At 42.2% G+C, this 22806-nt stretch overlaps 1 protein-coding gene across 1 annotated transcript in view; it reads left to right on the top strand.

The window, feature by feature from the left end:
- The window catches only part of GREB1L (GREB1 like retinoic acid receptor coactivator), a 296713-nt gene extending 274984 nt beyond the window's left edge, over nt 1–21729 (top strand). Inside the window, exons 24-33 of the mRNA XM_030810667.1 lie at nt 2912–3067; nt 3312–3451; nt 5624–5785; nt 5893–6097; nt 10174–10339; nt 11769–11996; nt 12913–13054; nt 14335–14535; nt 16985–17123; nt 18955–21729. Coding sequence (XP_030666527.1) covers nt 2912–3067; nt 3312–3451; nt 5624–5785; nt 5893–6097; nt 10174–10339; nt 11769–11996; nt 12913–13054; nt 14335–14535; nt 16985–17123; nt 18955–19118 — 1703 coding nt within the window. The 3' untranslated portion in view covers nt 19119–21729. The remainder of the gene's footprint in view (nt 1–2911; nt 3068–3311; nt 3452–5623; nt 5786–5892; nt 6098–10173; nt 10340–11768; nt 11997–12912; nt 13055–14334; nt 14536–16984; nt 17124–18954) is intronic.
- Nucleotides 21730–22806: the final 1077 nt, after the last annotated feature.

Here is a 22806-nt window from a genome sequence, read left to right as displayed (position 1 = left end):
GCCATATTTAACCACTTTTTTATGGCTTCAGGCCTGTTTCCATTTCTCATCAATTCACATCCATGATTTTAGACACACACACATGAATTCATCTTCCCATCTACATCTCCTTGTTTTTTTCCCAGCTAAGCTGCACTAGATCGTCGGGCCCACCAGGTTGGCCTCAAAACACCCCAAGGCCCCCAGAAAGAGCTGAGCCAGAAGGGCAAAGCCAGAGCCAAGCAGACTGGGAGTTGAGGCCTGCCCTTCTGCCAGCTCTCCCGCCAGGCTCGCTGGCACCACAACAGTGACGCCTTTGATTTTTTTCCTCAGATCATGCTACAGTGATCTTGACTCTTAACTCCGTGCCGGTGAGCTGTGAGAGTCTGTTACAGCCTGTTTGACCTTTGTAGTAAGAAACACTGTTAGTTTGGCTTTCTTCCTTCTCCCTCATTTTAGTGCAGGTTAATGCAACGGTGCTCTCAAGAGGCACAGTGACACCTTTTTAAAAACTAAACTAGGCTTGAAAGTGCAGACTTTAGTTCAGGGATATAAAAATAAATGTATTATATGTGTTAAAAAGATATTAGCTGTACCTCCAATCTTTAGCCTTTTTTGGAAAGTTTCTTTTCTCCCTTTGAAAGTTGTCTTAAGCTACTTTTTCATCTTATACACTTTATTATTATTAATAATATATATATATATATATATATATATACTTTTTTTTTTTTTTAAGATGGAGTTTCTGTCATCCAGGCTGGAGTGCAGTGGTGTGATCTCGGCTCACTGCAACCTCTGCCTCCTGGGTTCAAGCAATTCTCCTGCCTCAGCCTCCTGTGTAGCTGGGATTACAGGCTCACGCCATCATGCCTGGCTAATTTTTGTATTTTTAGTAGAGGTGAGGCTTCACCATGTTGGCCAGGCTGGTCTCAAACTCTGACCTCATGTGATCCACCCACCTCGGCCTCCCAAAGTGCTGGGATTACAGGTGTGAGCCACTGCACCTGGCCACTAATAAAAAATATAATGTTAGACACCAGCTGTGTGCCTGTGACTGTCTTGGCACTTTATTATTATTATTATTATTATTATTATTATTATTATTATTATTGAAATGGAGTCTTGCTCTGTCACCCAGGCTGGAGTGCAGTGGTGCGATCCCAGCTCACTGCAACCTCTGCTTCCCGGGTTCAGGCGATTCTCCTGCCTCAGCCTCCCAAGTAGCTGGGATTAAAGGCACGCACCACCACACCCAGCTAATTTTTTGTATTTTTAGTAAAGACAGGGTTTCACCACTTTGGCCAGACTGGTCTCAAACTCCTAGCCTTACGTGATCCACCCACCTCGGCCTCCTAAAGTGCTGGGATTACAGGTGTGAGCCACTGCACCTGGCCAATCATAAAAAATATCTGTTAGACACCAGCTGTGTGCCTGCAACTCTCTAGGCACTTTATTTTATTTATTTATTTATTTTTTGAGATAGACTCTTACTCTGTCACACAGGCTGGAGTGTAGTGGCACGATCTCAACTCACTGCAACCTCCGCCTCTGGGGTTCAAGTGATTCTCAGCCTCCTGAGTAGCTGGGATTACAGGCACGTGCCACCACACCCAGCTAATTTTGGTATTTTTGGTAGAGATGGGGTTGGCCAGGCTGGTCTCGAATTCCTGACCTCAAATGATCTGCCTGCCTCGGCCTCCCAAAATGCTGAGATTACAGGTGTGAGCCACCATGTCCAGCGTGTCTTGGCACTTTAAATGTACCATCTCTGGCTGGGCAGGGTGGCTCACACCTGTAATCCCTATGCTTTGGGAGGCCAAGGTGGGAAGATGGCTTGAGGCTAGAAGTCTGAGATCAGCCTGAGCAGCAGGGAGACCCCATCTCTCACAAAAATTTTAAAACTCTAGCCAGGTGTGATGGTACACGCCTGCAATCCTAGCTACTCAGAAAGCTGCAGTGGGAGGATTCCTTGAGCCCAGGAGTTCAAGGTTGCAGTGAGCTTAAATTGCATCACTGCATTCTAGCCTGAGTGACAGAGTGAGACCCGGTCTCCAAAAACAAAAAGAAAAGGGTCTGGTATGGTGGCTCACGCCTGCAATCCCAGCACTTTGGAAGGCTGAGGCAGGATGATCGCTTGAGCTCAGCAGTTCAAGACCAGCCTAGGCAATACAATAAGACCCTGCCTCTACAAAAACGTTAGCTGGGCATGGTGGCACGTGCCTGTAGTTCCAGCTACTCAGGAGGCTGAGGTGGGAGGATCATTTGATCCCAGGTGGTTGAGGCTGCATTAATGCTTACAATAATCTGGGGACTCAGGGTTAAGTACAGTGCCTGAAGGTGTGACGTTGTAAGGGGCAGGGCCAGGATTCACACCCAGGTCTACTGGCTCTCAACCGTGACTGCATATTGGAACACTCTGAGGAGCCTTAAACAATATGACTGGATCCTGGGCAGTCAGACATTCTAACTGAACTATTTCTGGGATGTGTGGCCTGAGTGTGGGAATTTTTACCAGCTCCCCAGCTGATTCTAACGTGCATAAGACATTGGGAATCTTGCTCAGTGCATCCTAAAATCTCTTGGGTGTCAGTATATTAACACCCCACAGTTAAAATCTCAAGACAGAAATAAGATCATCCAAAATTAAACTTTTAAGGAAATTTTGCCTGGTGGAGACTAGGTTATCTTACAGATGCCAGAGTTTGTGAATTGGGTCTGCAGAGACGAATGCTGGGGGCCAGTGAGGGCAAATGTTCCTCTCAGCATGGGTGTGAACAATTCTGCCTCCTCTATTGGGATAGGGGAGCTCATTTTTCAGAAATGCCTTTGTCCACCCATCTGGGCCCTACGTCCCATAAAAGCCATTCTCTCTGACACATGGGGAAGAGGGAGGCCAGTCACCTGCCCTCTGCACACTTCCTTCTTTTCCTAGATCACAGTGAAAGCAGTGAAGTGAGCCAGTCAGAGGGAGAGCCCTGGCCTGACATCGAGAGCTTCAGTAAAATGCCTTTTGATGTCAGTGTGCATGACCCCAAGTACAGTTTGATGAGCCTGGTGTATACTGAGAAGCTGTCAGGGGTCAAACAAGGTCAGTGCAATCAGCCAAGTTCTCCTCCTCTCCGGATCATGGGGACACTTAACTCAGGGCGCCTTACATCTCACTTTTCTTTCGCTCTTTATGCACATCATTTTTTAAATTTCCATAACTGTTTCTTAGGGCATAAATTACAGAATACATGGAAAAGTCATTTTGGGGAAAAGAGGACTTTTCTTTCCAGGCATAGGGAAAACGTGTTATCTCGTGGGATGGCTTTTTGCCCCTTTATACACAGAAGTGATAAAGGAATCCAAAGTTGAAGAGCCCAGGAAACGGGAAACTGTGTCCATAATGCTGACCAAATATGCAGCCTATAACACCTTTCACCACTGTGAACAGTGCCGCCAGTACATGGACTTCACCTCTGCCTCCCAGGTACCATCCCGCCTTCGCCCTTGCCCTCTGTCACCCAGTATGGATTTTGTATGTAAGGGTGGGGGGTGGAGGGATAAAAAATAAGGCCCCTAGTTTCAGGCCTCTGGTAAAGGATAGTTTACTCATAAGAAGGAGCCACTCGTTGGTGAGAAAAATGCATGAAGGCCGGGCGCAGTGGCTCACCCTGTAATCCCAGCACTGTGGGAGGCCGAGGCGGGCGGATCACCTGAAGTCAGAAGTTCGTGATCATCCCGGCTAACATGATGAAACCCCGTCTCTACTAAAAATACAAAAAATTAGCCAGGTGTGGTGGCGCATGCCTGTAATCCCAGCTACTCAGGAGGCTGAGGCAGGAGAAATGCTTGAACCTGGAAGGTAGAGGTTGCAGTGAGCCAAGACCACGCCACTGCACTCCAGCCTGGGTGACAGAGTGGGACTCCGTCTCAAAAAAAAAAAAAAAAAAAAAAAAAAAAGCACAATGCATGAAGCGATAATTAAATGAATGTTGGGTTTATTTGGATTGTGGGAGGGAGCGGAGGCAGCCTAGTTTTAGTATCTTGAATTACTTCTTCAGATGGTTACACGTGTCATGTTTAGGTTAGGAAGTAGCTGAGATGTTTATTTGCAATCCATATATTACAGTATATTTGATAAAAGGGTTTCCCCCTCTTCCCTTTGGATCACTGACTAAAATGGCACTATTATCTCAAATCCACAGGGTGTGCCCTTTGAGCTGTGATTCTAACAAGTCTGTTGATTTGCACCAACATAGTCATATTCTCACACCCGCGTGGGGTGGCTTGGCCAGTGAAGTCAGTTTGTTTTATGCAGTGAGAACTGAGACATAGGAATGAAAAACATGGGTCAATAATCCTTAGTATGTGGCTTCTTTTTGGCTAGTGCATTTTTAAGCACAAAAGATGGAAAGGCAACAAATGATAGTAATATCCAGAGCTTACTTCCCCAAATTCATCTTTTTTTTATGACTTGGCTCTGAACACACAGAAACAACTCCTGCTTCTGGTAGGCCATACTGACTCCCCTAAACCTGTTTCTGCTCTTCAGGGCCAGGTCGTTACCCTTTTCCCACATCTCATCCTGAAATACAAATGAGTACTAGAAAGGATATACTTTAAAAAACTGATCGAATCATTCTGCCCTTCTAATACGAGTTACCTTTTATATCCCATTTGTTTTCTTGGTGTTACTGAAAACTTTTGGTGAGCTGCTTTGAAATAAGCTCATAAAAGCTTTATAGAATATAGAAGACCCAAGTCCCCTGGTCTACAGATTATAGGTTTTTAGAAAATCTCTTTATTAGAAACCCTCTATTCATAAAGTTTCTGTGTGACTACAGTACTAAGTAGTATATTCCCACATTTCTGAGGCAGAATAAACTAGAATTAAGGGAAGAAGTGTAATGTTATTTTTCTATGAAATATAGTATTTTGGTTAAAACCATTGGGAAACCTACGTTGCTGATGAAAATTGATGGTATCCTTTTATTAAGCCAAATCTTATCCACATTAAAAGCATGAAAAGACCTATTATATAATTATTCACTGAGATAGGTTACTGAAAAAATGTGAACTCTTCAGCACTTTAAATGTAGGTTAGATTTATATTTGGCTTCAGTGAGTCAAATGGTCTCTTTCCTGAAACCAGAGTTCTGGGCTAAATGATTGAACCTCTTCAGCATTAACTGTAGCCTGGAAAGATGGGGCTGGAGAGGCATTTTAATGTCAAACCTGATATTTAGAAAGCTGATATTCATTTGATCTGACCCGCATAGAGCAGAAGTGTTTCCATCCGATTAACAGGGGACCTTTGGGAATGTATACAGAGCAGGACATCCCACAGATATATCTGACCTCTGCACCAGATGGAGCAGCTGTGGCTCTGAGAGCATAAAGAATGCAGTGCCAGGCAACAAGTACTTCTCCCACTGAGGCTATGCAGGTGCAAGATGGCGGGCTGTCATGTCAGTGGCAGCTCCTAAATGAAGTGTTTGCCTTATCAACCTTTTAGACGTGGCTGCTCACAGCCTGCTCTGGTGGCACTTACCAGTTCATGTTAGTTTCCATCTCTTAATAACAACCTGAAGGAGTGGCCTGGGAGTTTGGAAACCGTGGGCTTACTTACATTCCCTCCCTTTCTTCTTTGCAAATGTAGATGTCTGACTCCACCCTTCATGCCTTCACATTCTCTTCTTCTATGCTGGGAGAAGAGGTTCAGCTCTATTTCATCATTCCCAAATCCAAAGAGAGTCATTTTGTCTTCAGCAAGCAGGGCAAGCACCTGGAGAGCATGCGGCTTCCCCTGGTTTCAGACAAGGTGGGTGAGAGCATCTGGACTGCCAGGCACCAGACCTAGTTCTCTAAGCATCCTCAATCTAGAGGCTTTAATTTCCCTTTGTGGTCTGTTTTTTTCCCTTTCAGCAGAATTTGAATGCAGTCAAGAGCCCTATTTTCACTCCTTCCAGTGGTCGACATGAGCACGGACTCCTAAACCTTTTCCACGCCATGGAGGGCATCAGCCACCTTCACCTCCTGGTGGTCAAAGAGTATGAGATGCCTCTGTACCGCAAGTACTGGCCCAACCACATCATGCTGGTGCTTCCCGGCATGTTCAATAATGCAGGCGTGGGTAAGGGGCCCCCCTGGGGTGGGGAGAAGGGCTTCGAAGATAAACTGAGCTCCATTCCCCTGGCATGAAACTTTCAGATTCCCCTGCCTCTAGAAATTGTCCTGCCCTCCTCACCACTCTTCGGAAAAAAAAAAAAAAAAGCCTTTTGACTCTTCCTTGAATTTGAGTTTTCTTTTTCCCTTTATCTGCACTTTTGCAGAATTAACTCTGAGGGCTGGTAATTAAGGAAGAAGTCACTGGTGTACTGAGCACCCTGGGAAAGTTTGGGATTCTTCCCCACGTAGGCTGCAAATGTTCCTGAGCTGAGCACTCTGGGGCAGGAATGTAACCATGAGAAAAATGATGGTCTAAGGGAGAGGCAGCGTTAATGGTTCACCCAGATCAGGAGGGGCCCCTAGATCATCTCATCTTTAAGGCACGTAGCAAGTTACAGCGGGCTGCTGTACAACCAGGGAGGTGGAAGCATCGTTACTGCCTATGACACAGAAATGTGTCTGAAAGAAGTCCTGCTTTCCTCCTGGGGTTTAAGAGCAATGCGCTGATTTCTCAAAGGGGGCCAGTGCTTTGTATGTATGACAGAGCTGTGGAGACTGGAGATGTCAGAATGCCTTCGTTTTCCTTTCTCAGGCAGGACATCTCTAACTGAATCCAGTGTTTTAGAGCTGCGCTCTTCTGGACACTTCTTGCCCTGTAGTTCTAAACAGTTTGGCCCATCTGCTTCTGTCGGTGCCTCAGTGCCAAGTCAGGAGCTGCTTGTTCCCATTTTAAAGGGAAGTAATAACACCTAGCCTAGAGCTGGACTGGAGGGCAGATAAGATCTGAGTAGTTTTCTTGAACCCACATGTTTCTTCTCTCCAGGGTCTCCTCTTTCTCCACTGTCTCCCAACTTAGCCTCTGCCTCTCCCTTCCTTCTTAGGTCTCTCCATTTCTTGTTCCTTTCTGTGCCTTTTCATGTCCTTCAACTTCAAACAGCCTTAACATGGGCTTAAAATATTTTCAAAAATGGTTTTGTTTTGAATATAATTGTGTTTATCACTTTATATCAAGTGAATTAAGGCTTCTGTATATTTCTGTTCCTTCAGCCTCCCCCAAACCACCTATACTCATACTAACTGAAGCCTTTTTCTATATGAATATGACCTTCTTCTGTGCCTGCCTGGTCCTTAGGAGAAAGTTTTCTCATCCTAGATCTGACCAAACTATTTAGTACTAGTTTTGCCATTTTTGCAATAATTTGGGGAGAAAGAAGCCAACACACATATGCAAATGAAATATACAAACCATTAGTTTTATTTTTGGTAAAAATCACATAACATAAAATTTACTGCCTTGGCCGGGTACGATAACTTACGCCTGTAATCCCAGCACTTTGGGAGGCCGAGGTGGGCAGATCACCTGAAATAGGGAGTTCAAGACCAGCCTGACCAACATGGAGAAACCCCGTCTCTACTAAAAATACAAAATTAGCCTGGCATGGTGGCACTTGCCTGTTAATTCCAGCTACTCAGGAGGCTGAGGCAGGAGAATCACTTGAACCAGGGAGGTGGAGGTTGCAGTAAGCTGAGATTGTACCACTGCACTCCAGCCTGGGCAACAAGAGTGAAACTCCGTCTCAAAAAAGAAAAAAAAAAGATTTTCTCCCATTCCATGGATTGCCTTTTACTCTATTATTTGATGAAGTCCAGTTTGTCTGTTTTTTCTTAGCTTTTGTTTTTGATATATGTAAGAGATCACTGCCAAATTCAATGTCACAAGGCCTTCCCCTATGTTTTCTTCTAAATGATTTGTAGTTCTAGCTTTTATGTCTAGGTCTTTGATCCATTTTGAGTTAATTTTTGTGTAGGGTCTAAGGTAACGGTCCAACTTCATTCTTTTGCATGTGACTATCAGGTTTTCCCAGCACCATTTTTTTTTGTTTAAGACAGGGTCTTGCTCTGTCACCCAGGCTAGAGTGTGCAGTGGTATGACCATAGCTCACTGTAGCCTCCAAGTTCTGAGCTCAAGCAATCCTCCCACCTCCGCCTCCTGAGTGGCTAGGACTATAGGTGTATGCCACCATGCCTGGCTAATTTTTAAATTTTTTGTAGAGACACGAGTCTATGTTGCTTAGGCTGCTCTCAAACTGCCGGCCTCAAGTGATCCTCCTACCTCAGTCTCCCAAAAATGCCGAGATTACAGGTGTGAGATACCGTGCCCGGCCCCCAACTGTGTTTGTTGACAAGACCATCTTTTACCCACTGAATGGCTTTGGCACCTTTGTCAAAAATCATTTGACCATATATGAGAGGGTTTATTTCTGGGCTTTCTATAGGCCCAGATCAAAACTACCACACTATTTTCATTACTATAGCTTTGTAGTAAGTTCTGAAATCAGTAAGTGTGAGATCTGTAACTTTGCCTCTCTTTCAAGATTGTTTTGGCTATTTGGGGTCCCCTGAGATACTGGACGAATCACAGGATGGATTTTTGTATTTCTGCAAAGTCTTTGGGATTTTGATAGGGACTGCATTAAGGCTATGGATCACTTTGGATAGCACTGGTATCTAGTATCAAGTCTTCCAATCCATAAACACAGCATGTCTTTCCATTTATTGGTGTCTTCCTTAATTTCCTTCATCAATGCTTTGTACTTTTCACTGTACAAGTCTTTTGCCTCCTTAGGTAAGTTGATTCCTAAGTCTTTAATTCTTTTTGATGCTATTGTAAATGAACTCTTGATTTCCTTTAGATTGTTCACGGTTGAAGTATAGAAATGCAACTGATTTTGGTGTTGATTTTGCATCTGTATCTTTGCTGGATTCACATATTCATTCTAAAGGGGATTTTTGGTGGAATTTTTAGTTTTCTATGTGTATGTTGCCTGGGAACAGAGATAATTTTACTTCCTTCCTCTTTGGTTGCCCTTTCTTTTTTTCTTAATTTCTCTGGCCGTGACTTCCAGTATTACGTTAAATAGAAATGGTAAAAGTGGCATCCTTGTCTTGTTCCTGATCTCAGTTTTGGAAAAACTTTCAGTCTTTCACCATTGACTATGATGATGTTAGCTGCGGGCATTTCATATACGGCCTTTGTTATGTTGAGAATGCGAACTATTACACACATGTTCTTGGAAGGTAGATTTTCCTAAATCCCAGTTTTACCCTTGATCTGTTCACACTGCTTTGGGTTCTTCCATAGATTCAATAGCTTTTCTTTCATTTATCACCTACATTTTGTTTCATTTTAGGATGGCCCACTCATAAAATTTGGCTGATTCCTGACTATCATCTTGATAATCACTAACATTCACCAAGTACTTAGAGGGTGCTAGGCGCTATCCTGAGCATCATACAGAAACCCTATGAGATTGCCATTATTATTGCCTTCTTAGAGGTGGGGAAGCCAAGGCACAATGGGTTTAATTTGTTCAGGGTCACATGGCTAGAAAGTGGTGGAATTAGGATTCAAAATCAGACAGTTTGGCTCCTGTCTATTCTCTTTATCTCTATACCATATTGCCTCTTGCAAAAGGCAGATCTAGGGAAAGGGTGCCAGCTTCCAGAGTCTTCTTCAGAAAAGAAGCTGCTGTCAGTTTCCTTGAAGTATCTAAAGCAGGGGACATATCAGTGGAATTGGCATACCCACTCACTGCAGCCCAGTTAACTCCCTAGTACAGGACATGTGAGTGGCTGCTTCCAAGTCTGAGAGAGCCTCTTGTCATGCTTCAAGGAAGTAAACAGTAACAGCATTTCCTAGATGTGGATTCCTTTGTCCTATGAGGGAAACTGGATTCTTGCAATACTTTCAAAGTGTGGTTCATATCATTTGCATCCTCAAAGATATCTCTGGTTGCTGGACCTTCACCATACCTACTCAAATGCAGTTCTAGTAATGGACTCTTAAGAATCTACATTTAAAAGTGATTCCCCAGTAACACTGGTTTGAGAGCCACTGCTCTGAACATTTGGTTGGCTCCCACCTGCATGGTTCCCATGTGAACAGGCATTCTGTGGAGAGAATATAGCTGCCTGTGGGGCTTCAGCCAAGCCTGAGTGAAGGATGTGTGGATATGCAGATGTGGTTATGTTGCCTTCCAGGTGCTGCCAGGTTCCTCATCAAGGAGCTATCATATCACAACCTAGAATTGGAGAGAAACCGCCTGGAGGAGCTAGGCATTAAACGCCAGTGTGTTTGGCCTTTCATCGTCATGATGGATGACTCATGTGTCCTATGGAACATTCACAGTGTTCAGGAGCCATCCAGGTAGACTTCCAAGCTGTTCTGGGGGTGTATGACACAATGCTGTAGACAGGACAATACATTTCTTGACTACAGTTACATACGGAAGTGAGAGAGAGACAGCTTTCCAGAGCAAAACAGTCAACCATGAGACAACCCTCACTAGAACATTTTGTGGTGACTTAGGAATCTTTTATTTAGACATTCAGTAGCCCATTAAATTCCTGGACCATTCCGGGATCACAGCATTGGTTAGCTATTAAAGTCTATTGAGGCCAGGCACGGTGGCTCATGCCTGTAATTCCAGCACTTTGAGAGGCCAAGGCGGGCTGATCATTTAAGACCAGGAGTTCTAGACCAGCCTGGCCAACATGGCGAAACCTCGTCTCTGCTAAAAATACAAAAATTAGCTGAGTGTGGTGACGCGTGCCTGTAGTCCCAGCTACTTGGGAGGTTGAGGCAAGAGAATCACTTGAATCCAAGAGGCAGAGGTTGCAGTGAGCTGAGATTGTGCCACTGCACTCCAACCTGGGTGACAGAGCAAGACTCTGTCTCAAAAAAACAAAAATAAAGTCTGTTGAGACACTACGATTTGCGGAGAAAGACTGCTGACATCTCAAATCAGGAGACCTGGTTTTAGCCCCAACTGTGTTTTTTGTTTATAATTTTTTGTAGAGATGTTGCCCAGTCTGGTGTTGAACTCCTGGGCTCATGCAATCCTCCTGCCTCGGCCTCCCAAAGTGTTGGGATTACAAGTGTGAGCCACCACAGCAGTCATGCTTCTTAACTGTATGAAAAAGGAAAGTCATCTCACCTCTCCCTATCTCAAGTCCATCATCTGTAAAACTACGCCTGGGCCAAATCAGTGGTTCTCTCCTTGGGGTAGTGCCCCCTCACATTGCTAGGGGATGCTGGTCAGGGGCATCTGTGAGGACCAGAGAATGCCAAACATTTTAAGAAGTCCAACACAATAAACCCCCAAAATTCAATAGCACTCCCATTGCAACACTGTGCCAGCTGACCTTTAAGCCCCTTCCAGCTCAAACATTGTGATTTTGTGTCCTTGTTCCTATTTTGGATTTGAAGCCAGTGAAATTTTCAAATATTCCTTGTTATACACAATTACCAGAACTGGGAAGGATACCAGTATGCTTCCAACCTCCGGCTACCTCTTCTTTGGCAACTCTTTATTCATTGTTCACTCTGACACAGGGGCCGGATTTCTTTCTTTGCCCAAAAGTGATATGCCCCACCCCAAAAGGCAGTTTCTTTATAATAGTGACAGGCAGTGTGAAAACTGGGCTTGACATTCTTCTCCATTTGCTAATACGAAGTAAATCAGTTAATTTTATCCTTGAGAGTATTACTGGTATAGAGTAGTGTGTAGAGACTTAACAAATGATCCTGTCTTCCGTAATATTTATCAACATCTTATATAAACTATGTTTCATAGCCAGCCCATGGAAATAGGAGTTTCCAGTAAGAATGTGTCCTTGAAGACTGTCTTGCAGCACATTGAAGCCACACCAAAAATTGTCCACTATGCAATCTTGGGCATACAGAAATGGAGCAGCAAGCTGACTTCTCAGAGCCTAAAGGCCCCATTCTCTAGGTGTCACGTGCATGATTTCATTCTCCTCAACATAGACTTGACTCAGAATGTGCAGTATGACTTCAACAGGTAAGTCAGGCCTCATGGATGCAGGTAATCCTGGCATCTACTGGTTGCTTCTGCCCAGCTCTAGCCTCTGTAATGCTTTTATTCTTATGTCTTCAATTGAGAAGCTGACTCTTTATGTGGGCAAGGAGAAACGGGGATCAAAAGCCCCAAAGTGTGCCCCTTTATCACCAAACTGACCTAGACCTTAACAGGGGTTACAATGTGAAATGCTTAGAGAAAACACTTTAGCCATCTCATTATTCAACAAGAACTCAAGACACAAAAACTACTGACTCAAGTCCGTGTGTGGACCCACAAACATCTGAGACTAAGCCTCCTTCACCCTCCAGACTCAGAAGGAAATCACTTTTCCTGAATGTTTGTTAGTAGGATTCAGGGAAATCCTACTGTAGGGAAAAGGCAGCAGATGGGGATGAGCAGGGTAGCCATGGCCTTGCCTCCCAAATAAGTTATGTCCAGGTTCCTACAAAACCTGAGACGGCCAAGCAAGAAGGCAGGAACCATCAAGTCCTTATACCAACCTTACGGTTATAGAATAGCTGCTGCTTTCACTTCTGTTTTACATTTGACAGAGGCCTCATCCTGCTTGTAGCCAGAAATTTAAAGCTGGGAGCACCTCTGCATTCCTGTTCTGCCAGAGTGTATCAAATAGGAATATAGTCCTGTTTTTGCATAGGGATACCTAAAACCTGTGACATAGCTGGGACAAAGATCATCTCACTTTCCCCTTCCTTTAAAGGCTGTAATGCCCAAGTCAAGAGTTTTTCCAGGTCAGTGTTATGAGGGCCAGCTCCACAAAAGCATGGTTGATTATTTTAGGCTCCTAATATCTTGCCACACATTTATTTCTCTGTGTATAGTTATCATGGTTGAGATAGGCCAGCTGAAGAAAACTATTGTTGTGGTTACAATTTAGGTATTTCTGTGAAGATGTTGACTTTAATCTGAGAACGAACAGTAGTGGCCTGCTCATCTGCCGCTTTAATAACTTCAGTCTCATGAAGAAACATGTTCAGGTTGGAGGGCAAAGGGACTTTATCATTAAACCAAAGATCATGGTGAGTACCGCAAGCTTGATTCAAGTGCTGAAAATAAGCACAATGATAATGACTATCTTCGTTATTAGATGTTGGCATTAAGCACTTTCCATTTTATTGGAAAAGTGAAATAACACAGGGGAGTTTTTTTGTTTTGTTTTGTTTTTTGAGACAGTCTGTCCCCTAGGCTGGATGGAGAGCAGTGGCGTGATCTTGGCTCACTGCAACCTCTGCCTCCTGGGTTCAAGCGATTCTCGTACCTCAGCCTCCCAAGTAGCTGGGATTAGAGGTCCGTGCCACCACGCCTGGCTAATTTTTATATTTTTAGTAGAGATGGGGTTTCACCATGTTGGCCAGGCTGGTCTTGAACTCCTGACCTCAAGTGATCTGCCCAGCTTGGCCTCCCAAAGTGCTGGGATTACAGGCATGAGCCACCACATCCGGCCATTAGGGAGTTCTTAATGTCAAATTTTCAATCTCATTTCTGTTAGACTCATCTAGAGCCAAAACATTGGTTTTGATAATCCAACAAAATTGCTTTAGATGTCAGCCTTAAATCTAAGTTTCTTTGGATTTAAGCCTTAACACATCCTTCAAAGCTTTAGTTTCAAGATGGCAAACTTTACATTTTTACATTCTTTTTTTCTGAGACAGAGTCTTGCTCTGTCGCCCAGGCTGGACTGCAGTGGCGTGATCCCGGCTCGCTGCAACCTCTGCCTCCCGTGTTCAAGCGATTCTCCTGCCTCAGCCACCATGCCCCACCACATTTTTACATTCTTTATGTAATACATGAGAGAAATATAAATCAAGATGCCAGTCTGGTCCTTTGCTAGAAGTTTCTTAAAAGATAGTAATATAGATCAAAACCTGTATTACTACCCTTTTCTAAGAAATCTACTGAATCTAGTAATTCACAGCATGGGGGCTACCAGCGGAGCTTAGAAACCTCTTTGCCATTTTTTTGGTGGGGTTCTGGGGTGGAGTTAAGATGAGATAGGATTTAACCCATACACACTGTAAAAGGCTTCCGATTGGATCTCACAATGTACCTAAATGTGGTAACTTTCAGAGAAGCCTGCTTTCTTCTGCCCTCGCTGTGTGTAACTTACATTAAATCCTATTGTACTATTCCCAAGAGAAAAAAATTTTCAGGACACTTTACTAACATACATTTGAACCTAGCACCCCTCACTGTGCTACTGCTATTATTTGGGGACTGTTAGGATACAATTCAGTGTTTCCTCACCTGTTTAATCCAGTGACAGACAAGTTTCCCATGATCATCTCGGCTCTGATTTCAGGTGTCAGAGAGCTTAGCACCCATCTTGCCCCTTCAATACATCTGTGCTCCCGACAGTGAACACACGCTACTGGCAGCCCCTGCACAGTTTCTCCTGGAGAAATTCCTTCAGCACGCCTCATATAAACTCTTCCCCAAAGCCATCCATAACTTCAGGAGTCCTGTGCTGGCCATTGACTGCTACCTTAACATTGGACCAGAGGTAAAAAGGGTGTGGGGGATACTGTGCTTACCTACATCCATCCATTTCTTTCTCATTTTAGCTGTTTGCAAAAAAGGAGCCTGTGACATGAAATATAAATCAAGATGCCAGTCTGGTCCTTTGCCAGAACTTTTATTAAAGATAGTAATACAGATCAAAACTTGTATTTCTGCCCTTTTGCATACTCACTTATGCAAAGGCTCACACAACATGCAATGGCAGTTTGCCCTCCCCATGCCTATTTTATCTCCACAAATGAGCCAGAGAACATACAACTCAGCTGTCAGCATCTCTGAGAAGCCTACCTCCGTGACTTTGGGCAGCAGTTGCTTGCTCCCACTTCTCTTAACATTCATCAGATTATATTGTAATTATGTGGGTTTTTCTTCATAAAAGTGTGAGTTCTTCAAAGACACACAATGTCTTAGCCATTGTTTTAGACATACGTTAAGAGGAGCTCAGTGATTATTGAACAAATAAACGTGTACCACCTAAAGCCTTTAGAGGTGGCATTTCTCCACTTTCCACCCCTTGGACTTCTTTCTAAAATTTTTCACGTTTTAGTTTTTTTTAAAACTGCCACTTGCACTTCCAGGCTCCTGCTACTAAGCTGTGCCTTTAGAAATTATTACTGTACTACATCCTCCTTGTAAAAAATGTTTTAAAATCATAAGAAAGTAAAGTCACCTGCCAGAAGAACATTTTGGTGTACTACATTTCCTTCCAGGGCTTTTTCTTTGTACGTATTGAAAAAAACACACATATCCATACACATACTCTTTTAACGCTAAAGTCCAACTGTATTCAGTTTTGGAAACTAATTTTTAAAACTTCACAGTGTAAACATTTTACATTCTCATTTTTATGTTTCAATAATCTACACTGTAGATTGGGTAATGAATTATAGAATTTTAGAAGTAGAAGGAACCTTAAAAACCATCAGATGTAAAGGCCAGGCATAGAAGCTCATGCCTATAACCCAGCACTTTGGGAGGCTGAGGTGGGAGGATCACTTGAGGCCAGGAGTTCGAGACCAGCCTGGACAACATGGTAACACCTTGTCACTACAAAAAATAAAAATAATTAGCCAGGTGTGATGGCGCATGCCTGTAGTCCCAGCTATTCAAAAGGCTGAGGTGGGAAGATCACGTGACCCCAGGAATTCAAGGTTGCAGTGATCTGATTTGTGCCACTGCATTACAGCCTAAGTGACAGAGACCCCATCTCAAAAAAAAAAAAAAAAAACCCCACACCCACGAGATCTAATAACATCTTTTACAGTATTTATGTAAGTACTGTACAAGATGATGTATGTAATTTACATGTCTGATCCAGATATTCCAATTCCCCTATCCTAGAGTCCAGGGCTCTAGGTATTAACACAATCTCAATACCTAACAACAGCTAACATTTACTGAATACTAAGTTATTTAATTCAGAAAACATCCTATGAAACAAGTACTATTGTTATCTCTACAGATGAGGAAACTGAGGTATAGTGAAATGAAGGAGACTGCTCATTGTTCCATGGCTACTAAATGGAGGAACCAGTATTTGAACCCAAGCAGACTGGCTCATGCATTTAGCCATTCCACTGTTTTAACTCCCAACTATCTTACTTACTTCTCTGTAATTTTTGCAGTTATCATCTGTTCACAGAAGCCAGATAGAACCAAAAATTTAAATTCACGCACTGTCTTTTTTTTTTTTTTGAGATGGAGTTTCACTCTTGTCACCCTGGCTGGAGTGCAATGGTGCAATCTTGGCTCACTGCAACCTCCACCTCCAGGGTTCAAGCGATTCTCCTGCCTCAGCCTCCCAAGCAGCTGGGATTACAGGTGTGCACCATCACGCCTGGCTAATTTTTTTTTGTATTTTTTAGTAGAGACGGGATTCTGCCACGTTGGCCAGGCTGCTCTCTAACTCCTGACCACAGATGATCCATCCACCTCGGCCTCCCAAAGGGCTGGGATTACAGGCGTGAGCCACCACACCCAGCCCATGCACTGTCTTAAGCTTCCATCCAATTGAAAATTTAAGTATATCTAAATGGAAAGCTGGTCAAAAATATTTTTTATTCTCACCAATAAGGCAATCCAAACATTTAATCTTTCCTAAGTATGCTTTTTTGTGGAAGGTAGTTTTTTAAATTTGATAAGACTCTTAAATGGAAGGGCTTGTTTCTTACTACTAATTTGTCTCCTAATAGTCCTTTATTATGAGAAATAAATAAGAGAAGCTTTAAATAGGTTAACACTTGGCATGCTACATAAAAGAGGCTGCAAAGCTTAACTAACCAAGCCATTTAAGTTAACATTGGAAAAAACTCATCTCCTTTACCTTATCCTGAAATAGACAAAAAGGAAGGTACTGACTCCTCATTCTGCTGAACTGCAGGTATTTTGCTTGCTCTTGAAATGCCCATGCTATTTCTGCTTGATGATTTCAGGTGGCCGTATGCTATATCAGCTCCAGACCCCACTCCAGCAATGTCAACTGTGAAGGGGTGTTTTTCAGTGGACTCCTTTTGTACCTCTGTGACTCTTTTGTAGGTGCTGATCTTCTTAAGAAATTTAAATTTCTAAAAGGTAAGTCAAATTTAGTATCTTGCTTGTAATTGCTATTGGTTCCCACTGAGCAAAATACAGAAGATAAAGATATTTTTAAAAAGCACTTGAGGCCAGGCATAGTGGCTCACGCCTGTAATCCCAGCACTTTGGGAGGCTGAGGCGAGTGGATCACGAGGTCAGGAGATCGAGACCATCCTGGCTAGCATGGTGAAACCGTCTCTACTAAAAAATACAACAAAAATTAGCCAGGCATGGTGGTGGGCACCTGAAGTCCCAGCTACTGGGGAGGCTGAGGCAGGAGAATGGCGTGAACCCAGGAGGTGGAGCTTGTAGTGAGCCGAGATCGTGCCACTGCACTCCAGCCTGGGCAACAGAGCGAGACTCCATCTCAAAAATAAATAAATAAATACAAAATCAGCCGGGTGTGGTGGCGCATGCCTGTAATCCCAGCTACTCGGGAGGCTGAGGCGGGAGAATCGCTTAAACCCGGAAGGCAGAGGTTGCAGTGAGCCAAGATCACGCCATTGCACTCCAGCCTGGGCAACAACAGTGAAACTCCATCTCAAAAAAAAAAAAAAAAAGAGAGACTGATCTAAGAACAAACTAAGATTAAACATCACAGATAATCCTTATAAAATGACCTTTGAGATCAGTGAAGAAAGTGAGGTTCAGAACACTGTGCAGCATGAGAACAGGGAGCGGGGTTGTGGGGGGACTGTGCATTCATTCATTCACTTATTTATTTATTTAGAGACTTATTGGGGATGGGGGAATGGTAGATTTTGCCTCCCAGGAGACAGAGACACTTCTGATTGTCACACTGGAGGCTGCTGCTTGCTGGCATACAGTGGGCAGAAGCCAAGACTGGAGGATGTTTAGATTCTAAACATCCTACAAGACACAGAACAAGGCTAGCTGTGACAGCTCACGCCTGTAATCCCAGCACTTTGGGAGGCCAAGGTGGGTGGATTGGCTGAGCTCAGGAGTTTGAGACCAGCCTGGGCAACACTGTGTAACTCCGTCTCTACTAAAATACAAAAAATTAGCTGGGAGTGGCGGCGTGCACCTGTAGTCCCAACTACTTGGGAGGCTGAGACAGGAGAATTGCTTGAACCCAGGAGGCAGAGGTTGCAGTGAGCCAAGATTGCGCTACCACACTCCAGCCTGGGCAACAAAGCAAGATTCTGTCTCCAAAAAAAAACAAAAAGGAAGACACAGAATAGCCCCCACAACAAAGAATTATCCAAGTCCAATAGTGCTGAGGTTCAGAAACCCTAATCTAGGAGGAACACATGAGAAACATAACATTAGTTATCACAGGGAAGAGGGAATGTGGTTGGAAGATTACTTACTTTATACTCTTTTAAAAATTACTGAATTTGGGCTGGGCGCAGTGGTTCACACCTGTAATCCCAGCACTTTGGAAGGCTGAGGCAGGTGGATCACGAGGTCAGGAGATCGAGACCATCCTGGCCAACATGATGAAACCCCATCTCTACTAAAATACAAAAAAAAAAAATTAGCTGGGCCTGGTGGCACACGCCTGTAGTCCCAGCTACTTGGGAGGCTAACACAGGGGAATTGCTTGAACCCAGGAGGCAGAGGTTGCAGTGAACCGAGATCGCACCACTGCACTCCAGCCTAGAGACAGAGCAAGACTCCATCTCAAAAAAAAAAAAAAAAATTACTAAATTTGCAAAACTACTTAATAAAATTAAACAATTCTGGTAGTTTGCTTATCCATCTGTTGGTTCTCAGATGTGTTAGCTTAGGAAATATAATCAGAGATAAAATTCTTTATAAACTCAATCCCTGAGCCTAGGACATATTTCTGTCTTTTTTCCTGAAGGTGCTACGCTGTGTGTCATCTGCCAAGACAGAAGTTCCTTGCGCCAAACAATTGTCCGCTTAGAGCTAGAAGATGAGTGGCAGTTCCGCCTCCGGGACGAGTTTCAAACTGCTAACAGCAGTGATGACAAGCCTCTCTACTTTCTTACTGGACGTCATGTATGAGCTTTTGAAGAGACCAAAAACAGCAGAAAGATGCCTAGGTGGGATGGGACAGAAAAAATTTGAGTTTTTTTTTTCCTTTAAAGTACAATCACTGTGAAGCAAAGTGCAACATATTTGTCTAAATTCTCCAAAGAACTCCCCAAATCCGATCCAGGTCTTTGGGGACATCACTTTCCTTCAGTTCCAATTACAGGACCCTTAAATTCAGGTAAACTCTACCCTAGGCAGTTATGCAATTACTTAAGATACGGTCTGCCCATGGGATCCTGAGGAGGATATACTTTGGGGAGTGAATATGGAGTTTGCATTATTTTTTTCTACTACACTATGTTAGGGGGAAACTGACTGTCAGGATTAACTAGCCTGAATGTGTTACATGAGACTCATGCCATTGGTGTGGAATTAATTGAAGATTAACGTTTGAGGCCTGAACCCTCAGTTTCTCTTCAGATCTGTACTTTGGTACAGTATTACTCAGGGGTTTGAAATGATAGAATGTAGACGATATTTGTATTTAAAAAAATAAGTAGCTTTGTCTTTCTCTGTGCAGTGTTAGTTTAAGATTTATAATCTTCTATGTATTGAAACTTTTGGCAAAATTTCCACAGGAGTTAAAAGTTTACTATTTAAACTGAACAAACACATCAGTAAATGCAGAGCAGGCATTGTGTGCATTTATGCATCTTCTCCTAGCCTAATTCCTTTGCTTTACCCATTCTTTAAATGTGTTTCCAGTCTTTAAGAATATCTTATCTATGAGACTATGGAACAGTGATTAATCTTTTGCAAGAACTTGATTAAGTCAGTTGAGTTAAGCTTTCAGCAGGTAACCTGCACCCACCATTTGGTTAGAATTAAGCAGTTGGCACCAGCAAACCTAAATGTCAGGCTGAGGTTCTGTTGCAGAGTGAAACTAGTTTGCTTCCTTTCAGGGACTCAAGCAAAGCTTCCTTTAAAAGATGCACTAAATATTACCACCTTACACAGACAACGCCACAGAAATTGCCGAATTGGGAAATTGAGCCATAGAAACAGAAATGTTTTTTTACTTAATCTTACCAGTGACTCTTGTGAGGAGTAAGGAAGACTCCATTAAGAGTCTTTTTGATTCATTAAAATCAGCAGGGGGTGTTTGTCCAGTATCAGCAATGGGAGGCATATATTTCTACAGATTTCTCAAATATTTTAATCAAAAACATTATTTTTAGAGAGTGTTCTAGACAAAACTAAGTCTTAGAAGTTTACTCTTAAATTACTCCAGTTCTCATCATTGAACAATCTCTTCAGAGTTTTCTCATTAGCCCATATTTACTACTTTATCCCCACTTCAAATGGCCATTTTTACTTGAATCGATCTTGTTTGTGACCTGAAACTACTGAGGGGCCTACTAAGCCTGCATTTACTTAGAACAAATAGTGTTAATTGACCAGCTTTATTATCTTATGACAACAAGGAGTTTACAAAGCTAGTGAAAACATGGAATGTATTAGACTAAAAATGGTTTGCAGATCTCTTGGTTTTAATATAGCTACTTATAATGCTTTAACTGTATTTTGAAGTGAACAATTCCTTTTAACCCCATTTTTAATTGTCCTTCAAAGAGGACCTGCCTTATATATGCTTTAAAAAATACTCCTTAATTTTAGTACAACAGAATTTTTGGTAAAGAGGTATGTTTTGAAGCAGTTTGGTTTAAATATGAATGTATTTCACTTGTTCCTGTTTTGTTGAAAGGGCCTAATGCAAATAATACCAAGAAACCCACTGTCTGTGCAATATTCCAATAACATTTACATAGGGCAAATAAAATACTTGAAAGAATTCTAAAACAATTGTACCTGGGGTGGATGGCCTCTCAGGGTTTCTTCTGGCTTTATGACTTCATAGTTTAAAGAACTTTTTTTTAAGTAGTTACATCAGATGCAGGTACTCCATTAGTTAGGGCTGCACTCTGAAAATTCAAATTATTATTATGAGCTCTTAAATACTATTTAACTCTGTGGAAGAGATAGATATGCCAGAATAAAGCCAAAAGACCATCACCCCCATAATAGAGAAACTGACCTGCCTATTCTTTTCAAAGCCTATCTATCTTACTAATGTTTGGATCTTTTAAAATCATCTTATCAGTATAATTCTTGAGTATGTTAGGCCTTCTTTAAGGATAAAATTGCACAAGCACAGGACACCATGATTTGTATATATATATATCCTAGTGTGTTCAGCTTTAAGCTTTGCAATCCCTTAGGACACTGATGTGGGATGAATGGATTCACTAGGCCCACACAGTAACTCACCTGTAGACCTGCTGAACCTCAGCATGTATGACAGTTCACACAGGTTAATACTGAATGTAAACTAAAAACTAGAAGAGAATTGTTGTAGTCAATTTTTTTTGGCTGTAATTTATGCAATTGCTTTTTGTGATTTTTAGAAAATGGGGCACCTGTGTTACTTTATTACTGTAAAATGTTCTTAACCAAAATTTGGTGAATTTCACTAGTCTACCTCACATTTTGTTAATGATTCAAAATTGTCTTGTGTCTACTGTTATGTTTTGTCCTTTGATTTAATTTGCTTAATGTATTAAAGTTATCTCCCACCCCCTCCAAAAAGTTATTTTTTCTTCATAGTTTTCTGGCATGTTAAAAAAACAAGCTCCCTGACTCTGGCAACGTCCTAAAAAGGCTGGAAGTCACATTATAGGTTGGACAACCAAGATTAAAGAGATGTTTAAAACATACATAGTAGATCCCAATCTTTTATTTGACAGATTGCAACTACACTCACTTTGATGTCCTTTTGGAAACAGAACTTTGGGTTGCTAAAACTAATACAAGGTGTTATTGTTAATCTGCAGTTAAAACTTCTCAAACTTTTTGAGAGCATCTCAAAGTTGCTAGAACTATGTAGTATGAAGATGGTGTTATTGTAGTATGAATTATATCTTCTTAAAAATTTTACCAACTTTTGAGAAGAAATAACTTAGTTGTCCCAGAAAAATGGCTTTCAATCTATTAATAAAGTGTAGTAAATTAAAAGAATTTGACATAGATTCCATGAAAACAATCTTCTAGGCCAGAGAACCCTCAGGAAGGGCAACAAATATTTGTACGTGTAATGACAGACTTTCAGAGGAAAGTCAAGACTACTGGTGTTCCACTATACATTCCAAAGCAGCTGCCTTGAAAAGACTATTAACTGTGAAACTGACTGCTGCAACATCACACTAAACTACTTAGGCCTGAAACAACATCCAGAGAACGAACATTTCTCAAGCTTCTCTTTAGACACAGAAACTGGAAACTGGTCCTTAAAGCTTCCTCTGAGACTAGGAGAATTACTACTCTAACACTGAAACCTTGGCTTCACTGAAAACAAAACAACAACAGTAAAAATACTGCTAAAGATGACTTTAGGAATTGCCTCTAAGGCCAGTGAAAAAGTCATTCACATAATAAATTCACTGTGCTCTCAACTATCAAGTGTTGAGTTAAAGCATCTACTTCAGTGACTATGACAATAGATGCTTATTAAGTTTAAAAAAAAAAAAGGCAACACCCGTAAGTTGTTTTCTGACCACTTCATTCCAAATATTTTATTTTTACTAGTCCAATGTATTTTATTTTTACCAGAAGGTTGGGGGGTTGCTAAAAGACAGAACTCATCCCTTTTTCTGCCAAAAGA

Source organism: Nomascus leucogenys, chromosome 4, assembly GCF_006542625.1.
Source record: "Nomascus leucogenys isolate Asia chromosome 4, Asia_NLE_v1, whole genome shotgun sequence".
Classification (NCBI taxonomy): Eukaryota; Metazoa; Chordata; class Mammalia; order Primates; family Hylobatidae; genus Nomascus; species Nomascus leucogenys.
The sequence above is the reverse complement of the archived record's forward strand: the minus strand, read 5'-3'. Positions and strand labels throughout refer to the sequence as shown.